This window comes from Manis javanica, chromosome 2 (genome assembly GCF_040802235.1).
Source record: "Manis javanica isolate MJ-LG chromosome 2, MJ_LKY, whole genome shotgun sequence".
Classification (NCBI taxonomy): Eukaryota; Metazoa; Chordata; class Mammalia; order Pholidota; family Manidae; genus Manis; species Manis javanica.
In genome coordinates this window covers 216915167-216941710 of record NC_133157.1, presented here as the reverse complement: position 1 = coordinate 216941710, position 26544 = coordinate 216915167, and the positions used below count along the sequence as shown (strand labels likewise).

The window sequence follows — 26544 nt, the reverse complement described above, 5'->3', positions numbered from 1 at the left end:
ATAAACCTTATGGAAAAAGGGAAGGGCAACAAAGGCAACCAAAGGAATCAAAGCTCCGTTCCTATTTTAAAAGATGGTCTCCCACTGCACTGCAATACTGGCTTTACTATAGGCAGAGCACAGACAAAAATCTGGCACACTTTTCAAAACCACACTGAGATACTGTCTGTAGGAAAGAAAAGCTTTTTTCTGAGTCAACTAGTAATGATTGCTCTATACTCAACATGTCTCCCCCTCCAACTATCACAATTTTTAAAGAAAAAAATATGTATTAGACTTTCTCCTGCTTACAAATAATCACTTAATAGATTCATACCTAGACCTGACTTGACTTTAACTGAAAAAATTAAGTATTACTCAGTAGTTACCCGAGGACAAGGGTACTAAAATACAAAATAATCCTGCCTTTTAGAAAATATAATCCTGAAGGATTTCATTTGTAAACCTTGTGGTACTGTCATATGGAAAAAAATTACCACTAATATTAAAATCAGAAAATACAATTATCTATTCATTTCATCTGTCGGCTTAGTTTGCAAAACAAACAAGAATGATCCAATGGATGACACAGAAACCAGAGCTGCAACCAGAAAAGTCCTCACACATCTGTTCCCACTGTCATGTGACATCACATGTGATTCATCCCTATTGCTAAGTCTATATTCCAGGACCCTGGGTGCCACAGACCTGTGGGTGCAGTCTTAGAAGGGGAGGACAGCACTCCTGTGTCCCAATCTCTGGAGGTAAGTAATTAGATAAGACAGAACTAAAAACAGAAATAATATGTAATTCCATCCCTTATTTAATATATAAAATAGTGACTAAATGTTCTCTACAATAATGTCAGTAGTACCATTAAGAATTACAGAAAGAATCACATTTCTCCATGTGTGACTGTTCTAAAAAAAATTATGTAAGCAACAACTTTCCTCTTGAATCCAAACTTTGGCACTGACTATTGATATATACTTTGCACAAATAATATGTTTTCAGCGGAGGGGAGAATTATGTAGTGGTCAAAGATAAATTTAAGGATCATGATTAAGAGGGAGAAAAACAGGAAGGACAAAAGGCAAATAAGACTATGTCCAATTTATAATGTAGCAGAGAAAAATACTAAGCAGTAATGAGTTTTATGAGTACTACTTAAAACTTAAAAAAAAAAAAATCCCCTAATCTTCAAAAGGAAATTCAACATCCAGCTAGGGACATAGTTGGCAAAGTCATTAAATGTTCTGGCAGTTTCTGTCTCTGGAATATATTTCAACAAATCAATCTCTGGAGCTTTTACAAAACCTTATTTTCCACTTCTTAAAAAAATATATAACAAAGCTAGGCAAAAAGTATAGGAATATCTTATTTTAAGTAGAAAAAGTGTTCTTCAAATTTAAAAGCTGCTGTCAATGTACATCAATTTCCTTTAACTTGGAAGAGGACAAAAGAAACTGAACTTGCAACTTTCCTTTTAGAATTTCTTCTGAAGAACCCTTAACATGAATAAATGTTTATGGAATACCATGAAATACTGTTTTTTATGTCTTTCTGAAAACTGTTTGTTATATCAATGCCTAGACATAAGCTAATAGCCCAGGAATTCTCACCCATTTAGAAACCATTTTGAAAGTGCAAAAATGTCTTGAGACATCCAAGACCTTCTATAGTGGAAAGTAAGATTAAAATAAATTAGAAATTCCACATAAAAAAACAAAAATATTCATTAAAAGTAAAGATACTACTAGTGCTACTTGTTAAAGGATGCCAAAACTTGGGAGACTAGAAATCAATATATAAAAAGAGCCATTAACAACCAAAGATGGATTTGTATAGCTCCTGAAGGACCCCCATGGACAAGTGAATGCAAGAATTCAATTTGCAAATCACTAATTCAGATGGTTCCACAGTCCAAGAGTGCTTAGAGTGCATCTTCAGAGTGACTGAGGGCTATAAATAATCATGTCAAGACGAACGGTACAAATCTTGGCTAACTCTGGCATCTAGGACCTCCGAATATCCTACTTATTCTCTTAGACTAAGGATTGGGACACTTCTAAAGGTTATCAAACTTTCGTATTTAGCTACAAAATGAAGAAAAGCAGCAACAATACAGCCAGAAAAGATAGAGGTAAGAAAAAAATATATAGAAGACTGGCAAAAAAAAAAAAAAACAATGTAAAGCAAGAACTTACCTAGCTTTAATTTTTCTGGCATATAATTATAACCTTAACATATCAAATAATGCACTGGTGTGGAGTTACGAGTTACTTACATAGTTTGTATATTAACCCCTTATTAGGAAATACCCACCATATTTTTAACACTAACACATCTCCAGGGAATAATTCAACCTCCCTACCTAACAAAATCACTCACAAGTCTTCTACTGTGTCACTGTGTTTATGCTCCTTATAAGGTTACCTCATAAGATTTACTACTCACATGAACTTCTATTTCCAAAGTACAATGCTTTTCTTAGGGTGCTTTATGAACCACCTGATGAAAAATATCCTAGGGTATTTTTTAAATTGAATAATCCCTAGCCCAACTCAGGACCTTCTGGGTCAATCTCTAGGGATTCACTCCTACTTCCTACTATAACCCTGATGCACATCCACATTTGGGAACCAAAGTTTTAGAGAATCCCTTCCCTTGTACAATGATCTGAAGAGCTAAATACATGGCTTTTTGTTTTGGAATGCTTTAGGTAATTGGGGCATTGTCCTTATCTAAGTTATGCAATGGATAAAAAGTTACAGTACAGTTTGTACCTTAAGATCACCTCATACATTTTAATAAATGATTTATATTACCACATATAAGACAAAATGAGTGACAGACATGATAAATGCCAAGGCATTCAGAAACAACTTCACAGAAGACAATGACATAATTAAGACCTATCACTGCCAGCACGCACTGGTGTTTGTGGCTGAGATCTCTAGAACTCCCCCCATTACTTCAAAATGCAGCCACTATCCCCCCTGAGGACAAGATTTTCTAAGCAACTTATACAAATGAATACTTGGCAAACTCACACTGGAAATAAGTCAAGGTGAGATACTAAATGGCCTTCAAAATCCTAAGTCAAGTACTGCAAGAAGAATAAAGGAAAACAAATTATCATAATCAGACTGCACATTTTTCCTAAAACATCACCAGAATTTTGAAATTTTCACTTTTCCTAAAACACTAAGCTGGTATGCTTCTCTGTATTTCATGCCACTGTGTCCTTAAAATTACAGGCCTCGGGATTTACTGCACATGCAACAGCTGGAGAAAGAACTATAGGAGAAATTACTCTATTCTCCTGTCCTTACCTCTCCCAGAGAAGACTTCTGTTTTAAAAGAGGAAGAGTGACTTACTTTACTGATGAGTTTAGATGAAAAACTGAGCATGTCTTAAAACAAAAGCTCCACATATCCTCAGCACTGACACAATGCCCAACACACAGTTAGAGCATAGTATCTATTTGTTGAATGAACAAAACAATTCTTCAAGGGTTTCTTTCAAATTTGCATTCTCCAAGTCCCTCTTTCTGCTTCTATATTATTAAGTAGATAGGTGTCTGGAAGCCTGTGTCTCTGTCCCACCATGGGGTGACCAAGAAGTTTGAGTCACTGTGTCTTCCTTACAAAAGGCTGGATGTGTTTGCTCTGCCAACCTGGAGTGTTCCTTAGACACATCATTGGAAAGTCCAGATTTGGGGGGAAAGTAAATAGGAAGCCTGATGACAGAAAAAAGTCAAGGCACATTCTCCAAGCCAGCCTTAACTACTAGTAATAAAGCTGACATTCTGATTTGTAACAGACTACTTTTTATGTTTCTCTCAATCATTTCCAACCTCAGAGGGGGATTAGGGTACAACTGCTACCCTCTTAAAATCAACAAACAAATAATGTGCCTCAGAAATACATATGATTGGGAATAACACTTACATCCAATCACATTTATTCTTTTAGCACGCTTTTGATGAGGCCTATCATGCTCCAAGCCTGAGGATGATTGAAGGGAATATAAACACAGGGCATAATCTCTGGCCTTCAGTAGTTCAGTCTGTTGAGAGAAGATAAATACACAGAGAATTAGAACTTTGTGAACTAACAGCTATGACAGAACCTGTTGCTGTGAAAGTAGTAGGACATCTAACCTTCCTACGACAACTAATGAGTAGGAGGGCAAAAAAAAGATGGCGGCATGAGAAGTGAGGCAGAAATCTCCTCCCAAAACCACACATATTATGAAAATACAGCAAATACAACTACTCCTAAAAGAGTGATCAGAACTACGACTGTACCAGCTATTCTACATTTGGGAGAAGAGAACATATCATGGAAAAGGGTAAAGTAAAAAAGCTGTGACCCAGGGGGATCCAAGCACTCCCCCACCCCAGCTCACTGGCGGGAGGAAGAGAATCACAGCAGGGAGGGAGCCAAAGCCCAGGAATGCTAAACACCCAGCCACAGAAATCTGCTCCGGGAGCACAAATCCACATTGCATGGGACTCTGGAGATTAGAGGGGGTGAAAACCAAAGTCAGAGACTGAGACTGCAAAAAGGTTCAACAACCAGGTGCCCTGGGACAAAAAGAAAGGCGGGCTCTTTGAAAGACTTCCCGACAATGAGAGGGCTGCTAAAGGGGCAAGAGTTTAGGAGAAGAAACAGGTGGACAACATCGTCCTGGTACACTCAGCCCAGCAGTTTGGGAACATTCAGGAGATTCAGGCACTTCATCACCCTGGCTGGCAACACAGCCCCGAGGTCCCTCACCACTATAAGCAGCTTGCAGCTTCTTCCTCCCCACCAGCACCTGTGCGGAAACCCTCTGTCTCCACCATTGCTCCAGCCCCAGCCCCATCTACACCAACTACACGGCTTAATGCAGAGGCTTCTCCCTGCGTATGGCTACCCAGACCTGACAGAGGAGGCAGGCACTGTGGCTGGGAAGCAGAAAAGGGCTTTGCCCTTCCTCCAGATACTGGCACCACGTGCCTGCAACCATGGCCATCAATCCAGGTACTAGGCAGCTCCAAAGAGCAGAGCTTCTGGGCAGTAGAGGGCACTTCCTACACAAACCTAGTATTTCTCACTTTCCAACAGGATTATGAAAAGACAAAGAACCTTGTTCAATCCAAAATCACTCAAAAACCAGAAAGAGGGCTCAGTGAGACTTAAACCACCAATCTTCCTGAAAAAGAATTTAAAATAAAAGTCACAAGCATGCTAATGGAGCTACAGAAAAATATTTAAGAGCTAAGAGATGAAATCAGGAGTGAGACAGACACCTTAAAAAATACAGTAGCTGGAATGAAACAAACAATGGAGGGATGTAAAAGCAGGTTAGATGGAGTAGAGGAGACGGTAAATGGAATAGAAATTAAAGAACAGGAATACAAAGAAGCTGAGGCAGAGAGAGAAAAAAGGATCTCTAGGAATGAAAGATTAAGAGAACTGTGTGACCAATCCAAACGGAACAATATCTGCATTATAGGGGTACCAGAAGAAGAAGAGAGAGAAAAAGGGATAGAAAATATCTTTCAAGAAATAGCTGCTAAAACTTCCACAATCTTGGGGAGGAAATAGTCTCTCAGGACATGGAAGTGCACAGATCTCCTAACACAAGGGACCCAAGGAAGACAACACCAAGACATATAATAATCTAAATGGCAAAGATCAAGGACAAGGACAGAGTATTAAAAGCAGCCAGAAAGAGAAATAAGATCACATACAAAGGAAAACCCATCAGGCTATCATCAGACTTCTCAGCAGAAACCTTACAGGCCAGAAGGGAGTGCCATAATATATTTAATGCAATGAAACAGAAGGACCTTGAACCAAGAATACTCTACCCAGCAAGATAATCATTTAAATTTGAAGGAGGAATTAAACAATTTCCAGATAAGCAAAAGTTGAGGAAATTTACGTCCCACAAAACATCTCTACAGTATATTTTAAAGGAACTGCTCTAGATGGAAGTGCTCCTAAGGCTAAATAACTTTCACCAGAAAAAATAAAACCACAGCAAAGGAAGTAGACCAGTTAAACACTAACCAAATGCAAAATTAAATCAGCTACTCACAGAGTCAGTCAAGGAATACACAAAGAGTACAGAATATGACACCTAACATATAAAGAGTGGAGGAGAAAGAAAGAGAGAGAAAAAAATCTTCAGATTGTTTATAATAGCATAATAAGCAAGTTAAATTAGACTGTTAGATAGTAAAGAAGCTGCCCTTGAACTTTTAGTAACCATGAATCCAAAGCTTGCAATGGCAGTAAATGAACTGAATGCACCAATCAAAAGACACAGAGTTACAGAATGGATAAAAGAGCAAGACCCATCTTTATACTGCCTACAAGAGACACATTTCAAACCCAAAGACATACACAGACTGAAAGTGAAGGGATGGAAAAAGATATTTCATGCAAATAGGGAGAAAAAAGCAGGAGTGGCAACACTTGTATCAGATAAAATAGACTTCAAAACAGAGAAAGTAACAAGAGAGAAAGGACGTTACATAATGATAAATGGATCAGTCCAACAAGAGGATATAACCATTATAAATATCTAAGCACCCAACATAGGAGCACACAAATATGTACAACAAACACTAACAGAATTAAAGGAGGAAACAGAATGCAATGCATTCATTTTAGGAGACTTCAACACACCATTCACTCCAAAGGACAGGTCAAACAGACAAAAAATAAGTAAGGAGACAAGAGGCACTGAACAACACATTAGAACAGATGGACCTAACAGACATTTACAGAACACTCCACCCAAAAGCAACAGGATACACATTCTTCTCAAATGCACATGGAATATTTTCAAGAATAGATCACATACTAAGCCACAAAAGGAGTCTCAGCAAATTCGAAAAGACTGAAATTGTACCAACCAACTTCTCAGATCACAAAGGTATGAAACTAGAAATAAATTGTACAAAGAAAACAAAAAGGCTCACAAACATGTGGAGGCTTAACAACATGGTCCTAACTAATCAATGGATCAATGACCAAATTAAAACAGAGAACAAACAATATATGGAGACAAATGAAAACAACCACTCAACACCCCAACTTCTGTAGGACGCTGCAAAGGCAGTTCTAAGAGGAAAGCAGATAGCAATCCAGGCCTATTTAAAGAAGGAAGAACAATCCCAAATGAACAGTCTAAATACACAATTACTGAAACTGGAAAAAGAAGAATAAATGAGGCCCAAAGTCAGCAGAACGAGGGACACAATAAAGATCAGAGAAGAAATAAATAAAATTGAGAAGAATAAAACAATAGAAAGAATTAATCTCAAAGAACCAAGAGCTGGTTCTTTGAGAAAATAAGCAAAATAGATAAACCCCTAGCCAGACTTACCAAGAAAAAAAAAAGAATATTCACACATAAACAGAATCAGAAATGAGAAAGGAAAAATCACTACAGACACCACCGAAAAACAAAGAATTATTAGTGAATATTATGAAACCTTATATGCTAACAAATTGGATAACCTAGAAGAAATGGACAGCTTTCTAGAAAAATACAAACTTCCAAGAATGATCCAGGAAGAAACAGAAAATCTGAACAGACCAATTACCAGCAATGAAATTGAATCGGTAATCAAAGACTACCACAAAACAAAATACCCTGGTGGGCTCATTGTTGTATACAGTACTGTCCTGTTTCACACCTTATGAGTAAAATCTGGGGAGGGAAGGAGGATATGGGGGGCTTTAGGTTACTTCCTCCCTTTTGCCAGAGGAAACAAATCACTTGTTCTTAAGAACTTTTCCATTCAGATTTTTGTAAAACTATATTTGTGTCATTTTCATGTTTTTGTATTTTGAAATCAAATCAAAATCATTTATTCATAATCATGTTTATATAACTTTCTGGATGCTCTTCATCAACTATTAGTGGTACAATGTATTAGCTACCTGCAAGAGCTAAGTAGGTTTCTTACTGTTTATTGAAGGGAGTCTTGTTCTCCTTCATAGATCCTGCAAAAATGAATTGTGAAACAAAATGAACAAAACAGCAGTAGACTCAGACACTGGGAAATGACTGGTGGTTACCATGAGGGAGGGGTTGAGGTGGGTGGGGAGGTGAGGGGGATAAAGGGGCACAATAATTCTCAATCATAATATAAGTTGATCACAGGGACAGTAATAGAGCAAGGAGAATATAGCCAATGATTCTGTGACATCTTCCTATGTTGACAGATAGTAACTGCACTAGTGGGGGTGAGGATTTAGTAATATGGGTAACTACTGAACAACTCTGTTATATATTTGAAACCAATTTAAGATTGTGTATCAACGATACTTCAGCAAAAAAAAAATTGTTGTTGAATTTGACTAACTGTAGATGGATTGTAGTATATTTGAAAGCTACTAAATGCAACTTCTAATGCTTAACAAAAACCTTCACTCTTTAAGTTAAAAAAAAATGCCTAGCAAAGAATGTGTCACACAGTTAATGTTAAGGTATCAGTATTACTCAAATATCTAAAGGATATCATGTGAAAAAAAAAAAAAAGGGAGGACTAGTCTGTGATGCCCTCAAAGAACAGAACTTGGACAGGAGTAGTAAAAACTACTGAGATCAATCCAAACAGGATCAGTCTGTCAGATGCTGTCAAAACAAACTAAAGGTTGGATTAAGCAATCTAAGATCTTTTTAACTCTAAATGCACATGATATTCCAACTCAAATGCAATACAAACATTAATGACTACCAATTATGTGGTAAGTTCTACACAAGATAATCTGAAAGGTAAAGAAAAGACCAGCAATGAAAAATGTTGGTTAACAAGGACTCGTATGTTTGAAAGGGTGGAAAAAAGACACAGTATTAATCAGATACAAAAAAATGAATTTTAACTAGAAAAGTCTAAAAATGTTTCTTAGAGGATAAGAAAAATTAGTTCAGCCAAGCATGGGCATAAAAATAAAGAAAATAATTTCTTAGAAATTGAAAGAAAAGATGTTTGTGAGCTTGATTAACTGGGCAAAATTTTCCATTGCAACAGATCTGAACTGAAAGCTAGCATTTGAACATGAGGAAGAAAATAAACAGAGGTAACAGGGGTTCCAGAAAGGCTGAGATAACAAAGGTATTTCTGGAGTAGAAAAATGGCTAACCCAGCTGATTTAGCCAGGGAGCCCAAGTTAGAAGCAACCAGAAAGATGAACTAGTAGTAGTTGTACAAATGTATACATTAATATATAGTTCTCTCTCCTTGAAATTTTAGATTATCTTAGACACATGGAGAAGAAGCCCTGGCTTTACTTTGTAGGTAACACAAACTCAAAACACTGGAGTAGGGCAACAGCATTACGAAAATAATGTAATTATAAGTTTGTTGACTGTATCAAAGGATTAAAAAATTATTTGGTGAAAAATTTTAAGATAACCACACTAACAGGTATGAGGAAAAAATGCAGAATCAAGGACAAAGTAATGGAGATCATTCTATTAAAACCTGGTTTAAGACAACTATACCTAAAAAGCATTTAATGTACTTAACAGCATAATTTAGAGTAAAGTTTTAAAAATATAAACAGACTTTCAGATTTCCATTTAAATGGTTTTAATTAATTGATTTAACTTAAAGTGAATGTTATTTCTGAATATGTAAAATTATTGAGGGTAGGGTGTGGAAATTATTCCTATGGTATAAAAAGCTAATGATCATATTTTGGTAATAAATAACCTCTACACTGGTTCTTCTCATGAGAAATATGAGACACAATCTAACAAACATTCTTTTCATGGCCTGACTTATTTTACTGTAAATTAATGGGGACTTAAAACACAAATTGTCAAAAATGTTCATCACTGTGATGCAGACTTTAGATTTTTAATTACTCAAAGAGTAAGCCTACTAAATCCACCTACGATAATTTCAAAATTTATTTCACTCAAAGTACTACCAGTTTGTAAGAAGCAGTTCTTCCCACACTGGCAAGGAAGGTTAAGTAGGGGACTGTGACCTCCATCAGCTCATGCAGGTTGCCTCCGTTTCTCATCTTCATGCTTTGATACTTCTCTTCTAAATTAACTCGCCATGCAGGTAACAAGAAGCTATGTACTGAAGCTCTTGGTAAACAAAACATTTCATCCTAAAAATGTTTAAAGTTCAAACCCAGACTCACAATAACAGTTTTTTTATTCCTTTTCAGAAGTTGTCTGAATGTGGCATTTCCAATTTGTGAAAGTACAAAAAAAAAAAAAACAACAGCTGACATTTTCCAAATGCCTTTGAAAATGCTGTGACGTTTATGTAAGTGAAAATGAACAGAGAAAGGAATCATTTTATGGTGTGTCAGAAATACATTATGAATATAATGGGAAAGATGATTAATACAGTATCCATGATTAGACAATTTATATGATAGTTCAGAGCCCAAATCACTTAAAACAGACACGATTTATTTTTAGCTACACATACACACACTTATTTAAAGATTCAGAAGTGAAGTCAGTTATATACTTTGCCAAAATAAAGATCTCCCCAATTTATTTACACTTCATTGATAGGCTGATCTTGGAGGTGAATATGGGCACAATCTCTACCTTTTCAGCCTTCCCAAATAAACCATAACATCTTCTACAATAAAAATTGTGAATACTCAGAGCTCTCAAATCAAGCCCCACACTTTTTATTCCCATACATTTGCTCACCCAATCTATCAGTGCAGGACCTGTGTTAATAAAAAGTGGCATAGACGATACATACTCAGTAGTGAGGTAATATGCATTCTAATTGCACAAGATTCCTGAAAGTGAAATGTAAGTTACAAAATAGGAGTTCAATAATTTTAAACATAACTTATGACACTTGAGTTGATAAAGCACTGAGACCCAAGGAACTTGTAAAAAGAATTTGCATCAAACTACTGAAACACAAGGACAAAGAGTCAAAAATAAGCATAATTCTGTAGTTGGAAAACCAAAGCAATGGGTTAACAATTCCAACACTGAAAGAGTTCTGAGTTGTTAGGCTGAAGTAATTTATGATAACAAAGTTGTTCATTAGTGGTCGGGAATACTTGGAGAGTTAAAGAGAGAAGTTAAAGGTAAAGCTAATTTTAAAACAACAGACAAATGTTGTGGGTTGAATTACGTTCCTCAAATAGATATGTTGAAGTCCTAACCCCAGGACCTGTGAAACGTTTCCTATTTGGAACAAAGTTTTTTCCTATGTAATCAAGTTAAAATGAAGTCACATTAGATCATCTTAATCCAATGGTTCGTTTCCTTATAAGAGAAGAGAAAGGTATGGAGACCCATGGGGAGGAAGGCCTTATGAAGACAGGAAGAGATTAGAGAATTACGTTGCCACAAAGAAACTGCCAACAAACACCTGCGCTCGTAGAGACAAGGGAGGATTCTTCCCTAGAACCTTGCCCGGTAGCACAGTATGGCCCTGCCTGCACCTTGATTTCAAACTTCTAATTTCCAGAAATGTGAGAACACTCATCTTAAGCCATTCATTTTGTGGTACTTTGTTACGGCAACCTTGGTAACCTAATACAAGTAAGATTCACATAAAATGTAGACTAGCAAATTCTCTGTTTTCTAGATATGTACTATTTCTGGAATCAATGCAAATGCCAAAATGACTTAAAAGTCAGCCTCCAGAGAATTTACTTCATTCCTTGATATTCCAGTCATTCAACTAAAACAATCATTCCTCACAGTAGCACTAAAATAACAGACATGTAAAGAAAGAATTTTTCCTCAATTCTACCAATTTTCTTCAGTGTTCCCTATACTTAAGTTTAGATTGTAAAGCAATGTTTGGTCTTAATAAAGAAAAAGTGACCATGCCAACAATTTACAAAAAGTTTAATAAATAAGCATGGCTTAAAAAATGGAAATGTTTTAAGTAAAAAGTCCATTTCACTTTTACGTCTTAAATATAACTATTACAGGGTTGAACTATATCCTACCCCCGCGGTCACCCCTGAGAAATTTATGTTGAGTCTTCACTCTGGGTCCCTCAGAATGTGACCTTTTTTAGAGAGGGTCTTGCAGAGGTAATCAAACTAGGATGAAGTAATTAGAATGGGCCCTAATCCAATATGACTGGTATCCTTACAAAAAGGGGCAACTTAGAGAGACACATACAGGGAGACCCCCATATAAACATGAAACTGGCCATCTATGAGCCAGGTAGAGAGGCCTGGCACATACCCTTCCCTCTCAGCTCTCAAGATTATGTCAACACCTTGATTTCAGACTTCTGACCTTCAGAACTGTGAGCCAATAAATTTCTGTAGTTTAAGTCACTCAGTTTGTGGCACTTTGTTACAGCAGCCCTAGCAGAAAATACAACATCAAATACTAAATTCAAGCTCCATAAGGCACAAACTCAGGTTTCATGGATACAGTGCAAAATATAATAGAAAACCTTAAATCTTATTAAACAAATGGCTATAGGGTCTAATCTACCCCAGGAATTCCATGCTTGTATCTACTCTTTATTGGCCTGTCTGATTCTTTCAGAATGCATTCAATGGATATTTGAATACTATATTTGATTTTATCTTGTTTAATGCTCACAGCAACCCTATGAGGTAGTTACCACCATTTATAAATTACAAACAGGAAATCAGAAAGGTAAAGGTAATTTTTCCAAGGTCAAACTAAAGTGGTAGATCCAGGTAAGAGCCTGTGCTCTTAAAGGTTAATATACTGCAGTGCCTTTGTGAAACAGTTAAAAAATAATAATCTGAATGGTTTAATTTGGAGACTAAAGCAACACAGTCAAAATATTATGCAGCTGCTATAATATCATCAGCATTGCTCTCAGGAGGTAATAAAAGTCAAGTCAGATGGTAAAAAAATTTAGAAGTGACACACTGCCTAAGAATCTGTCATATTACCAAACTCCCCACTTCAGGAAATAATCTTTTTTCCTATTATAGGTTACTCTGAGCTCTAAAATGTCCCTTAGAATACAAGAACACGTATGAAGGAACAGATGAGAAGCCTCTGTTTCGCTGTTAGAGTACCCTGCCAAAGTTACTGGTGAATTTCCAGCATTCTAGACAACAAGCCATGCATGGGCACTTAACCACTAGGAAAAGAGGAGAGAATCTCATCACCTTCACACTCAAGCCAAAAGATGACTGCTGCCTAGGATGGCTTCAAGCTTTCCTACCCCACTGTGCACTTTGAGTTTCTGCCTCTACCAACATAAGACTGGCACAAGTGTCCCAGAATTAACAAAGAAAATACTAGAGGTAACTCCATGTAACATTTCACAAAATTCTAGCAACAAATTCATACTTAAACCAAGTTCCAGTTTTGAAGCTACAGCACACTGTTACTTTGTATTGAGAAAGTGAGAGTGCTTTGCTTTACTCCAAGTTGAGCATGTAGAGGAAAAAGACCAGGTAATTCTCCCGCAAAGAAGGTTAAGTAGGGGACTGTGACCTCAATCAGCTAATGTAGGTTGCCACTGTTTCTCATCTTCATGCTTTGATACTTCTCTTCTAAATTAACTTGCCATGCAGGTAACAAATGAAAATGTTGGAACTGTGATTATGATAATCTTAAACTAGATGACTTCAGATTTTTCAACTTAAAATTATACTTTGTCCCCAGGCAAGGGAAACAAAAGCAAAAATGAACAAGTGGGACTACATGAAGCTGAAAAGCTTCTCACGCACCTCAACAAACAAAAAGCAAATAATCCAATTAAAAAATGGGCAGAGGAGCTGAACAGACAGTTCTCCAAAGAAGAAATTCAGATGGCCAACAGGCACATGAAAAGATGCTCCACATCACTTGTCATCAGAGAAATGCAAATTAAAACCACAATGAGATATCACCTCACACCAGTAAGGATGGCTACCATCCAAAACACAAACAAAAACAAATGCTGGCAAGGTTGTGGAGAAAGGGGAACACTCCTACACTGCTGGTGGGAATGCAAATTAGTTCAACCACTATGGAAAGCAGTATGGAGGTTCCTCAAAAAGCTCAAAATAGAAATACGATTTGACCCAGGAATTCCACTTTTAGGAATTTACCCTAAGAATGCAGCAGCCCAGTTTGAAAAAGACAGATGCACCCCTCTGTTTATCGCTGCACTATTTACAATAGCCAAGAAATGGAAGCAACCTAAGTGTCCATCAGTAGATGAATGAATAAAGAAGATGTGGTACATATAGACAATGGAATATTATTCAGCCATAAGAAGAAAACAAATCCTACCATTTGCAACAACATGGATGGAGCTAGAAGGTATTATGCTCAGTGAAATAAGCCAGGCGGAGAAAGACAAGCACCAAATGATTTCATGTGGAGCATAAGAACAAAGGAAAAACTGAAGGAACAGAACAGCAGCAGAATCACTGAACCCAAGACTGGACTAACAGTTACCAGAAGGAAAGGGACTGAGGAGGATGGGTGGGTAGTGAGGGATAAGGGGGTGGGAAGAAAGGAGGTATTACAATTAGCATTTATAATGTGGGGGGCACACAGGGAGGGCTGGGCAACACAGAGAAGACAAGTAGAGATTCTACAGCATCTTACTACGCTGATGGACATTGACTCTAATGGGTTTTGTGGGGGGGGACTTGGTGAAGGGGGTGCCTAGTAAAGAAAATGTTTCTCATGTAATTGTAGATTAATGATGACAAAATTTAAAAAAATAAAAAATATACTTCGTAAGCTTAAAAATTCAAAGATAAAAATACCTTCTCTATGAAAAAGACCTGCAATTTCAGAATCTTACTACTCAGTATCTGTAACTTCAGCAAGTCTCCTTTTATCAAAGTGTGAGTCCTACTGAATGAAAATCTAGGAGGAAGGAAAGGTGGGGCACCTGGGAATTCATATTTACAATCATTGTTCAGGTAATTCGTAGGGTTTTTCTTTTAACTAAAACTCAAGTCTTTCATGTGCTTAAAGTAGGTAAATTTTATGGTATGCAAATTATATCTCAATAAAGTTGGTTTTAAAAATCAATTCTTTCCTTCATTATACATATTGTGACCTTAATATGTATTTGTAGTACAAAAGTCACAGTTTATACCCCTAGTACCACCCTACTGTCCACAAATAAAAACCTGGGTAAGATAAAAATATAAGGGTGGGAGTGTCTGCCGTTTTTTAGCTGAGCTTTAAAAAAAAATAAATTTCTGCTTAAACTAAGGTACTAGTTTAGGAAAATTAACCCTTAAATCAAAAGATACTAATTTGTCACCAATATGAGCATAAAGAATCCACAAAACGCAATGACTCGGACTTTTCCCAGTTAACTAAGTAGATGGAGTTATTTTTAATGAAAAATCCTCTGAATATTTCACAAGAAGGATATGAGTTATTTCGGACACAATATGCAACAGCTTTAAAATTCCCCAGCTACTTAAATTTTTAACAATATTTTATCCCTCATTAGTCATAGAGTAACAAAAGTTAAATCTGTGGGGATGTAGCTTCCAAAATTATTTTTAGAATTCATTTAATATACCAACAGCATTGATTCTTCTTACAGATTTCACAACACCCACAGTGTCTATGCCATATGTTGAAGGTTTTTCACGGAACTGAGATGATTAAATTTTCTGATTAAACAGTGAGGGAAAAGACAGGTAGCTCTCTAATTCTGTATCTCAACAGAATTTACATGTATTTTAAGTTATTTCTCTACCTGAAGTTTGAAGATAGCAAAATATAACATAGGACTCGCTGGGTAGGTCTAGCTAAGTAAATTGCTTAATAAAAAAAATTAAGCTACTATTTTAAACCTTTATGGTTCAGCGCTTGATAAAGTCTTCCCAAACTTCTAACCAAATCATGAAGACCCTATATATTTTGTATTCACTACATAGGTGAGATTTTAGTAACACAAAGTGAAAATTCTAAGACTTCTTTAAATTTTCAAGTATTCTTTTAATTTATTACATACACACACATTATGGTCACAGAGAGTACACACAACTGACTTTTATATTAACCAAAACCCTAAGAAGGCAATCTGATCTTTTCTAATTTATATTTTTAAATGAATCATAAACCAAAATTTGATACTATTGTAAAATATCAATGTATTACTAAATTTTCCTCAAGTTCAAAGGTAAGACTTATTACTACTAATGCACGAAGAAAATAAAACCCACAGCAACTTTCTATGGCATTATACACAAAGAAAGAATCTGGAAATCGGTATACATTTGTAGTATTCCTTTTATTACTGCAACAATAAAAAGAAATTTATTTACTCTTAAAAAATGTAAAAGGATCAACAGAAATTGCTTCACTTTTATACAAATACTCCACTTTCTTGGCAAGGCTGAATTACAGGGCAATTTTAGAGTATGAAATTAAGAACATTGGAACCACCAGCCGTTCAAACAGAAGCTCCGCAGCCAAGCCTCACTTCTTACACTCACCCCTCCCCATGTCCTCAGAACCACTGGATACAGAGCTGTCACTGGGGTCCAGCTCTTAGCCAGCAGGTCACTGTACGGGGTATCAAGGCAGGCAGCAAAAGGAGCAACATTTCTATATTGCTGAAAGAGAAAATAGGGCCTGTTTACTGCATTACACCAGTAAATACAGAGAAACCAACAGACAGGGAGGGGAGAAAAGAGGATTATTAGCTGTGTGAGGGGAGAAAATCATGGTGAACACTCAAAGAGCGAACTGATGCTCCAGGTGACAGCTCAAGTCTCAATGATCTCAGTTGTTTGTGTGAAACAAAGCACTTCCTCCGCAAGTTTACATAAGCAGCGGCCAGCTGTATCTGCTGCCAGCAAATTATTCAGTTCTTTCACAAATACTAATGAGACTCAAGGCAGCAATGGGATGTTACTAAGTTCTACATAAAATATTTTAGACTACACATGTCAAGCTGCCCTAATTTCAACTTGCAAACTGTACAGTCAAGTGTGTGTAACCAGCATTTACAGAACAGTTTACATCCCCTCAACCAAGTGCGACTGACAACCATCCCCCTCCCCCACCCCAAGCTAGAAAGCAGTGACAAGACAGTTAAGGACGTAAGTACAGGAGAGTACACACCATGGTTAAGACACATGATCATCTTCAAGTTCTAAAGCTTTAAAATAAGATTTTTTTTCCTAATACTTTGTAAATTATCATGCTCCTAGCATCAGATCAAACAATAAAAGACTGCACAGACATTTTTCTTGCTACATTGCTGAAAATGCTACCATAAATACATGGACTGCCATTTGAATCTTACATCGTTCTCGTCACGCAAGCACTCTTTGGGCTGCTATTTGTTTTAATAATGCTCCACCTGCTCCATCTTTGGCTCCTCGGCCTACTCAAACCTTAAACAGACATGCTCCTCCAGGATCTGCCCTCAGCCTCTTTACAACGTATCTTTTAATAATTTCATCCACCTTATTCCTACAAATGGACCCTGAATGCCCCGAAGGCACCACACACATATCATACCCAAAAAGGGACTCGCCTTGCATCTCAATTCCCCCAAACTGCTCTGCCTCCAAAAAGTCCCTTCATCAAATCAGAGTAGTTCACTCAAATGATGAAGGCTAAACTTGGGAGTAAATCCTAACGCTTCCTTCTCTCTCAACCCCTCATCCAATAAATTCTATCAATTATACTTCCTCAATAGTATTCAGATTTGTCCACTGCAATCCATCCCACTACCATCAACCAAGCCCAAAGCCTACCACTCGGACTGCTGCACTTTTAATAATCTCTAACTGCTTGCTCTCTAACCTTTCATGTTTCCATAGCAACCGGTTTCTCTTTTAGTAATCTGCACCACTCTACAAATACACAGATTGTGTACCATGGGCCAAGCACTATATCAAAAGCTGTGTATACAGCAGCAAACAGGCATAGGTGCTTGCAAGGCTCCCTGTTCAGTCAGTGTAATTACATGCTCTGCACTCCTCTTTGCCACCAGACTAAGCTTCATGAGAGCAGAGATGATGTCCATGATGACGCTCGTATATCCAATATGAGGCTACTGCTGTACCCTCACTGTCCCCAATAACTGACACATAGTGTTCAATAAATATGTTGATTAAAAGATAACATTACCGATCGTTGTATCTCCTTAAAGCTTTCACTTCCCCAGCACCAATGACTTACTTGATTTGGCTGCTGGTTATTTCCACCTGTAGGACTCCTCTCATACATTTTCCCCAAATCCATACTTCTTCTGTGATACTCAGGCTTATGAAGCCAACAGTCACTAATATACCTCTTGCAGTCTCGCCTCTGAACTCACAGCATTGTTCTTAGGGCACCTGCTGGATACACTTTTTAAAGCTAGGGACTGCTTTATTCACCTCAATATTCCTGACCTAGCAGTGTCTTGCACATGTAGTCACTAAAATAATTTGCTGAATGAATGAATCTCTGAAAGAATCCAAAAAGAAAGTAAGATTGAAAAAGAACATTTGGGATTCCAAGAACATACTGACAGTGCCTATGAGTGAGATGACTACAAGGCGGATAGACAACTCTATTCCTGGAGCTCATTAAAGCAAAACAGGTGAGACACCACCAACTAAATCCCCCAAGTTCCCAAGCTTTTGATCTGAAACACCTTATGGTTTTGTCAGGGGGTGTATTCTAATGTCAAAGACTATACATTTCAAACTTTTTAAAAGTAGCCATTATTATTACCCTACTGAAATTGAATACAGAATCCCACAAATACAACATAAAAAGAGCGCTATTCCAGCTGCAGTGGGGTCAGGTAGAAAGGCCCACCTGCACAGTCTCTTCAGCATCCTTTCCACACAAAAGTCTCTACTATACTTCCACAGAGAACCACTTTGAAAACTTTGGCTCCACAGGTAAATCAAACTCCCCTTGTGTCACCCTCCAATGTGGATCAGGAACAACATGGAATCCTCAGGAACTAATAATGGGAATGTGTGTCAGGGAATGGAGCATTTGTAAATGTGATATAAACAGAACTGATCGTGTTTCTACCATCTCTCCTGGACCCGAACTGTTCCATTGTATGAAGCTGGTGCAATAAGACAAACCTGGGACAGCTTCCCAAATGTGCTCCCATCCTTGAAAGACCAAGCAAAGAACCAGGATGGCACTAAGGGAAAAGGTGACATCGAGTTAGAACAGTCACTCAAGTCTGTTTCTTGGGCTATGTATTGAAGAAGAAATGGAACTTCTGAAATCCAGAGTCCTTCCCAGCTAAGAGAACAAGAGAAATCCATAGGGACTAGTCCCAGCTATTGTGCATCTGCCTGGAGTACCCTCCTCTCTGTGAATGAATGTCCTTGTGGTGCCAGGTACAGCAGGTGGCAACAATCCAAGAAGCAAGTGTCTTGTCCTCACAACATGCTGATTCTAACAACATTTCACTAAAGTATTTCTACCTCTAAAGAACAGTTACGTATCTACAGTATCTACAGCATCAAAATATCCCTGCCAGGTATTATCATTTTCCACTTAGTGGAATATGTGGAAAAAATATTTGTAACTAAAACAGCTAGAAAGAAAACCACTTGTAATTTAAGTTCACAAATCAGATTTAAGTCAGATGTCATAAATGGGCCACTCCTTTGAACTTTCAGGCCAATCCTTTATCCTGGCACAGCGCCTTTTGCAAAGTTTATGAGTTCCCAGGAATTGACAACAGGCAAACTTGAACACCTTGTATTTCATTTCTCTGCCCAGCAGGAGTGAGATCCACTTAACTTTAAAGTTAAGTGCAACTACAGCACAGAGAACTTTTGAAGCAAATTGCTAAGACAGCTATTCAAAAAGCCAATTAAATAGCAGGGGTGTGAAGAACACTTAGCATTACCTAGAAAACTACTGTAGCAGAAATACCCTGGAGTTCAAGTAAAGAAAAGAAAAAAGTACAGCTGAGTAAAACTCATCAAGAATAAAAGCAGAAATACTGGCATTTAGGAGGCCAAAGTCCTCTTGAAGATTAGAACAAAAGGTTTAATGCCTCATTTTTGAATATAGCTTACTCTTGATTCAAAGATACAATGCAATGAAAAAAAACCTGAGTAGTAATTCCTTCTTTAATAACAATCAGAATCATGCTATCTAACATTAACTAAAGTTACAGAGGAGTAAATAAATATGCAAAAGAAAAAATGTGATAGCCTACATGAAAGAGAAAAAATAACAGTAGCTCCTGTTTGCTTTACAGCATATACCAGCAAGCTCATTTCAAGAACTGAACGATTCTGGCAAATATAAATGATGAGAGAATTCTGACAGGTTTGACATATTAATCATAGAAGGAACTGCCAACATCCATTTTGTGATCATACTTCCCTAGAATTGTGTTCATTCTACAACACAATCATTCCAAAAAAAACGCCTACAAACTCCCAATAAATTGAACCCACACATAATGATTAATCTCAACCTTTCAGGTTTCCATGATTGAAACCACCACTTAATAAATCATAAATTATTTCTTCCTTTCAAAATAAAATACCAATGATAAGAAAAGAAGCCCCATTATTTTACTTCTTATCCAAGAACAACATAATTCACAACTATTGCTCGAAGGCATTGAAAGAATTTTACACATCCTAGCATATGACAGCAACTGGAACCAGACAGTAAATGCAGTTTTCCTAAGCCATATATGCTGTCAACATTATTTGATCAGTTACTCAAAATTCTTTTCTATGGGCTGACACCAGTTTTAGGGCAATTATTTTAATGTTCCATTTCAGGTTTTTGAAGAATTATGAAAATTCTGAGAAAAGTATGTTAAAGCTGAAAAAAACCTTACGCATCTTTTTCTGATTATAGAGTATGTGTTAACTGTAGAAAATCTGGAGACTTACTGAAAAGTATCTTTGTAAGTATCATTTTTAATGGTTGTATAATATATTGTTGTGAAGATATTCTATTCAATTTGCACCACTTCCTCATTACTGGATATTGAAGTTTCTGGATTTTTACTAATTTATAAATATTACTCTGATAGATAACTTGGTGCAGATCAGTGCAATCTATGCTTTTAATCATTTTTTAAGGATAGATTCCCAAGTGAAATTACTGGGTCAGTGAGTATAAGCATTATTAGAGCACTTTATGAAATACTGCCAAATTATGTTCCAAAAAGGGCGCTCCAATTTACACTTCCGCCTTTGTACTATCTCACTGCCATTACAAGCTACGGTTAAAGTCTTTGGCAATCTGACGATCTAAAAATGATTTCAGCTTTTGATTAGCATTTCTTTATTAATGAAATTAAATCATTTCCTCCAAAATCTTTATCACTTGTACTTAGAGTTTTATAAGCACAGATGTGTGCTTTAACCACACAGGATAGGTGTTTTGCTTTCTGATTTCCATAAACGCTGCAAATACTGATTTTTTATATTTGACGTTAACTTTGAATCCTTCTTCATATCTTTAGTCATAGGTAGGTCTGTATTAATACTTCCAGCCCATAACCCTCTATTGCCTAGAACAGTATGAGGTATGTAGTTGGGAACACCCACCCAGTAAAGATAACCTGGGCTCTAGGAACACACCATTACCTAGCTAAAAGGCACATTTAACCCACTTGTTCCACCTTCCTCTTAATCATTGGACTAAATGTATTCTTTAGCTACAAAATTCAACTTGCTTTCATTTTTCCTTAAGGTCCATCTCTAGTGATACTACAATTCTTGAATTAACTTTCTTCATAGATGCTCAATTTAGAAAAGCCTTACTGAATATTCACCTACATTATAATTTGAAGATTTTATTAATCTAAAACCCCCCACTACCCCCCAAAAAAAGGGGGAAAATAAAAAAGAAGAATGAAGTACTGCCTGGGTTCTCAACAAGGGACAGTTTTGCCCACCAGGGCACATTTGACAATTTCTAGAGTTTGGGTTGTCAGAACTGAGGAACAGGGGGTTTACTAACAGATTCCAGCAGGTAGAGGCCAGAGATGGTAGTAAACATCTTACAGTGCAAAGGACAGCCCCCTACCTCCCAACAAAAATCTGTCAGTCAGGTCCAAGCCACCAGTGGAGCAAAGCTGGAGAAACCCTAATTCAGACACTGATTTGCAGGCCTCCATTTTTATTCTTGTCTCAGCCCCTGCAAATGTTACAGGAAGGCCTGCTAAGAATCTAATCATTAATTATAAAACTATTGTAACACTGTGTTTATGGGGAAAAAAAGTTACTTCGGGTTTTGATATCCCAAGAATAACTTCTCCAACTTCAGTTAAGATTCAATTACTCATTTATTCAACATTGATCAAGCACCTATTATGTAACCAGGGACCATGCTAAGCAAAAGTGACAGTGTGAAAAGAAACAGTATCTAATGACTTTAGATTCAATTCCTAATTGGCTCAGAGCTGTGTAGTCTGATAAAAGAACTTCTGATGTTAGAACCATCTAGTGTCAATCCCAGCTGTACCACTTACTGTCATCAGGCATGTTACTGAACTTCCCTGAACTTCAATTTCTCCATTTCTGTAATACATCAAACAGGGCCTCCCTCGAAGAGAGAATTAAGTAATTCATGTAAAGCATAAAGCATATTGCCTGGCACATACAATAATTAACCTTATTACTAACAGCAAATTTTTAAGTTTTTATAAAGTAACCAGTATAGCTGGAAACTGCTAGTTCCCCTACCAAATAGTCAGTGTAACTGATTATGACAGCTTGAACACGATTTTAGTCAACTTCACTGCATAGAATCCTTCAAATTCTGGTTCCTATCTCCTTTTCCAACCTAAACTCCCACCACCTACATCACCTTTACTGCAGTCCTTATGTCCCCACTCATGTGGACAGATTGAAAAATGAGACCTGGTCGCAACCACGGGGTCAAATTAAAGGTCACTTTGAGAAAGAAAATTCTTTAGCACTAACTCAGGCAGTATACACAGGTGCTGGGTGGAAAACTGTGAACTGCAAAAGGCCCACAAGCCTGCAACAAGTCAAGTTTGCTTGTTATGTGTTTCTATATATAAACACTTCAATCAGCATGCACCTACCACAGTACAATTCATCTCCATTCTGGACTACTTCCTTAAGAATGAACTGAAAAATAACTCAAATGTAGTCAGCCTCATCGATGGGAAAAAACAAACAAGGAGTAACCACATTACCACAGCCTAACAAATCAGGCCAGATACCAATGTCACTCTCTAAATTAGAAAAGAAAGCATCATATAACTTTTCACCATATATACTTTCATCAATAACTTTTCATATATAATAAAAACATATTTTACTGAATCTGTTTTGAGGCAAGTTATCTACCAACTAATGAGCCCCTTTTATACATATAAGTCGTTGACTAAAAAGTTTAAGTCTATAACTATATAACCAAATATCTAGTTAGCTCACAAGCAGAATCCCCAGCCTTCCTTGCCCAGATTCCTGTGATGAGACAGAATCAAAGGCAGAAATGTTATTCTTGTAAGTTCACATGTCTGATTTAAGTCTTGGCAGAGCTTTCTTGTGTCTTAGTGTAACTTAGAGGGGAGGGAGTATACTATCAACTCGGTGCTAAAGAAAATAAACATGTTCATCGTGGTTATAGATTATAGGGACCAGATCTGTGTTCAAACCCTGGTTCTACTTCACATGTGACCTTAGCCAAGTTACTGAAACTTAGTAACTTGAGTCTCAGTCGCTTGATATGCAAAATAAAATTAAATGATTGGATTAAAAAGCTTTAACATTTCTTCCACTCAAATTCTGATTCAGGGTTTGAAAATCTTTAAGATCAGGATGTTTCTCAACGGTCTTTTGAATGGAGGAGGATGAAATAAAGGCCTTTAGATAAATGATGTGTCAAATTATAGGTTTGTACATTTAAGAAAATCATTTAGTGAAACAGTCCTGAAATCTGTGCTTTGTGATTACTGCAAACTACTAGCTGAATAAAGAGCGACATAACCACAGAATTGTTCCGGTGTCACAGCAGCTTCCTGTCAGGCATCCTTCCAGGTAGCTGCTTTCTGAAAAAGGAATCTATAGCTCTCCAAAATAACTCCAATGAAACTACTATTTACATTCAAGAGACAGGCAACTGCTTAGCCTTCAGAGGTATATCATGCTCCACTGGATTCTGCTAATCAACACCAGTTTCAATGACGGAGAGAATCAATACTCCAAATAAGCAACAAAATAACAATTCAGTAACTATGACTTGGAGAAAGGGTCACTTTCAAAATTAGAGTCTGAGACCCAGTGATCATCTCTAATACTTTCATTTTACAGAAAATCATTTATTTCACTTAAGTTTTTTATTATTTTATCATTTTTTCCATTTATTTCACAGAAAAACATTTCACTAAACCCTTAACTGGCTGAACCAGTAAATGATGTTCTTAGCTCCTTTGACATTTAAAAAAACAAAACAAAAAAAACCACCTCAAGTTATCTGGAGAGGGTTTTCTTTTAAAAACATCCCTAAAGAAAGTAATGGTTTTGCTGTCTCTGTTCATGTACTTAACATGCTGGACATATATTTACACGCAAAATTTCTGAAAACTACCACTGTCCACTGAACGGTCTCAGCAATTGTGATGGTTCTAGCCATGAAAGGAAAGAGAAGGCAGTATGAACACGACTTCACAGGGGTATCACCACTGGTACCACACTTCAAGCAATCATAGAAACTGTATCATAATAAATATTAACAACAATGATGATAAGAAACTCAAAGATCCCATGCCTTCCAGTCAGTTCATAAGGTCTACACTCTTAAATATGCAAAATACAGCCTGGCTCATCCTTACGTCAGTGTGCAGCGTGTCAGTGTGTGTGCGCTATAAATTACTCATTTTAAACAAAACAAGTTTTCCACACCTGCTCTATGAAGTCATAAAATCTTTGAACATAACTGAAAACCTGCTTAATTTCAGCGGGCACTTATATAGCCATTTTACCAATAAAAGTCAGTTGAAGCCTTAACTTTCAAGAACAGGTGTTTATTCTCTCCATTTTGCTCTCTCAGAAAGTAAAAGATTGTTTAACAGAGTGCTACCCTCGCATATTCACTGAGTAACATGAACACGAATTTAGAATAAACTGATGATGAGGATGACAGTCCTCCAATCTAGAGGAATAAAATCAAAAGATATACAGCTGACATAGCTACTGGATACACAAGGACACTGGTTAAGAAAACAAACTTCACCTTACCTACATGTGTGAGGAGTTAAAAGTAATCTTTACATCAAGATTTAAAGATTTGCCACAGCATTACATAAACCTTTCTAATATCAATAAATAATTCCTCTTTACCCACACTAGACAAAACATGCATTTGAGAGTGACCTGGAAATCCAGTGTCCCGTATGTATATCATATTGAGCACAGTTAGGACGAGTTATGACTTTTAAGAAGTATGAGCTATTTGGGAACATACTGACAAGTGTCTTAAAGATTCTACGTATGGAACACTTACTCAGGAGAGCCCTACTTGAAAAGAATCTCAAATAAATCATCATGCTTCCTCTCAGGCCAAGATCAGGGGCTTCCCTAGTTTGCACATTTCCGTATGGGCCACAGGGCTTAAAGTCGCACGGCGATTCTCTGGCTCGTTTTAAAGTGGGTTATTAGTAATATTGTTGTACCCAGTTCATCCAAAATGCCTCTGACATCCAGCGATTTTCAAACTTCAGGGTCCCTCAATAACACCAAGGACACTTACTAAATAAAACATGCAGATTCCGGGGCCCAAGCTCCGGAATATTACTGTGTCTAGAAAGGAGCCCTAATCAGAATTACTAATCAGCAGCCAGGTGAACCTCAAGCAGGCATCCACACTTTGGGGCGTTTTAGCTTAACAAGCTCCCTTGTTAAAGAGCACCTATTCCACCTGAACGTGTTAAAAGACGCGGAGAAAGTCAAGGCTGCTGGGACTTGGGTGCCGACGGAAAAGGCTCTGGGTAGGACCCGGACTCCCTGAGCCGGTGTGTCCCTCCCACCAGGCGATGCCAGGTCCCTGAGGAAGTGGGAAAGCAATGGCGATGGGACCGCTGTTATTTTCAGCCTTTCCAAGTCTCCCTTTGCTCTGTAAAGGGCTGAGAAAAGAGCATGCTCTTGGAAGTACCCCAGATCTACGTTACTCCTCTCTGCCATTTACTGGCCGTGCGTCCTTAACGCTCGGGCCTCAGTTTCCCAGTCTCTGCAACGGGCTCACGCCACCCTCCGGGAAGGCTAGGCCGAACCGAAACTAACTCAGCCGGTAGCGGGCACTTCCTGGCTCTCCCCAGCCGGGCCCAGCTTCGCAGCTGCCCGGGAAGACGGCCCCGGGAGAGCGCGCCGACGGGAATGCCGCCTCCCAGCGCCCCACCCGGCCCGCCCCTCGGCTGGCCACTCACGCGTAGGCATGGCGACCCCGGGCCGAGAGCTGGCCGCCGCACCGATACTCAGCGGGGCCGCGCAGAACGCGCCGACGGCACCATCACAGGCCCGGACGAGCCGAAGGGCGAAAGGCGGAGGGAGCTGACGGCGAGCCCGTGGCTCACGTAACGAAGGCAGCGGCAGCTGCCACGGCCTGCCCAGATGCGCGCCGGACAACGCGTTGGGCGTCCCCGCGCTCTGACGTCA

General features: G+C 37.9%; 1 protein-coding gene across 5 annotated transcripts in view; it reads right to left on the bottom strand.

Moving 5' to 3' along the window:
• EFR3A (EFR3 homolog A) overlaps positions 1-26488 on the bottom strand; it is a 105283-nt gene extending 78795 nt beyond the window's left edge. For 2 of the 5 annotated variants that reach the window (XM_037020727.2, XM_017660142.3), the window contains exons 1-2: positions 26316-26484; positions 3934-4051 (exon numbers count right to left, since the gene is read on the bottom strand). Coding sequence is in view for 1 of the 5 variants with exons in the window: in XM_017660141.3 (XP_017515630.1) it covers positions 26316-26325 (10 nt within the window). In the remaining 4 variants the exon portion in view is untranslated. Of the gene's footprint in view, positions 1-3933; positions 4052-26315 lie in introns of all 5 variants that reach the window. The other 3 variants (XM_073230150.1, XM_017660143.3, XM_017660141.3) reach the window with 3 other exon arrangements.
• Positions 26489-26544: the final 56 nt, after the last annotated feature.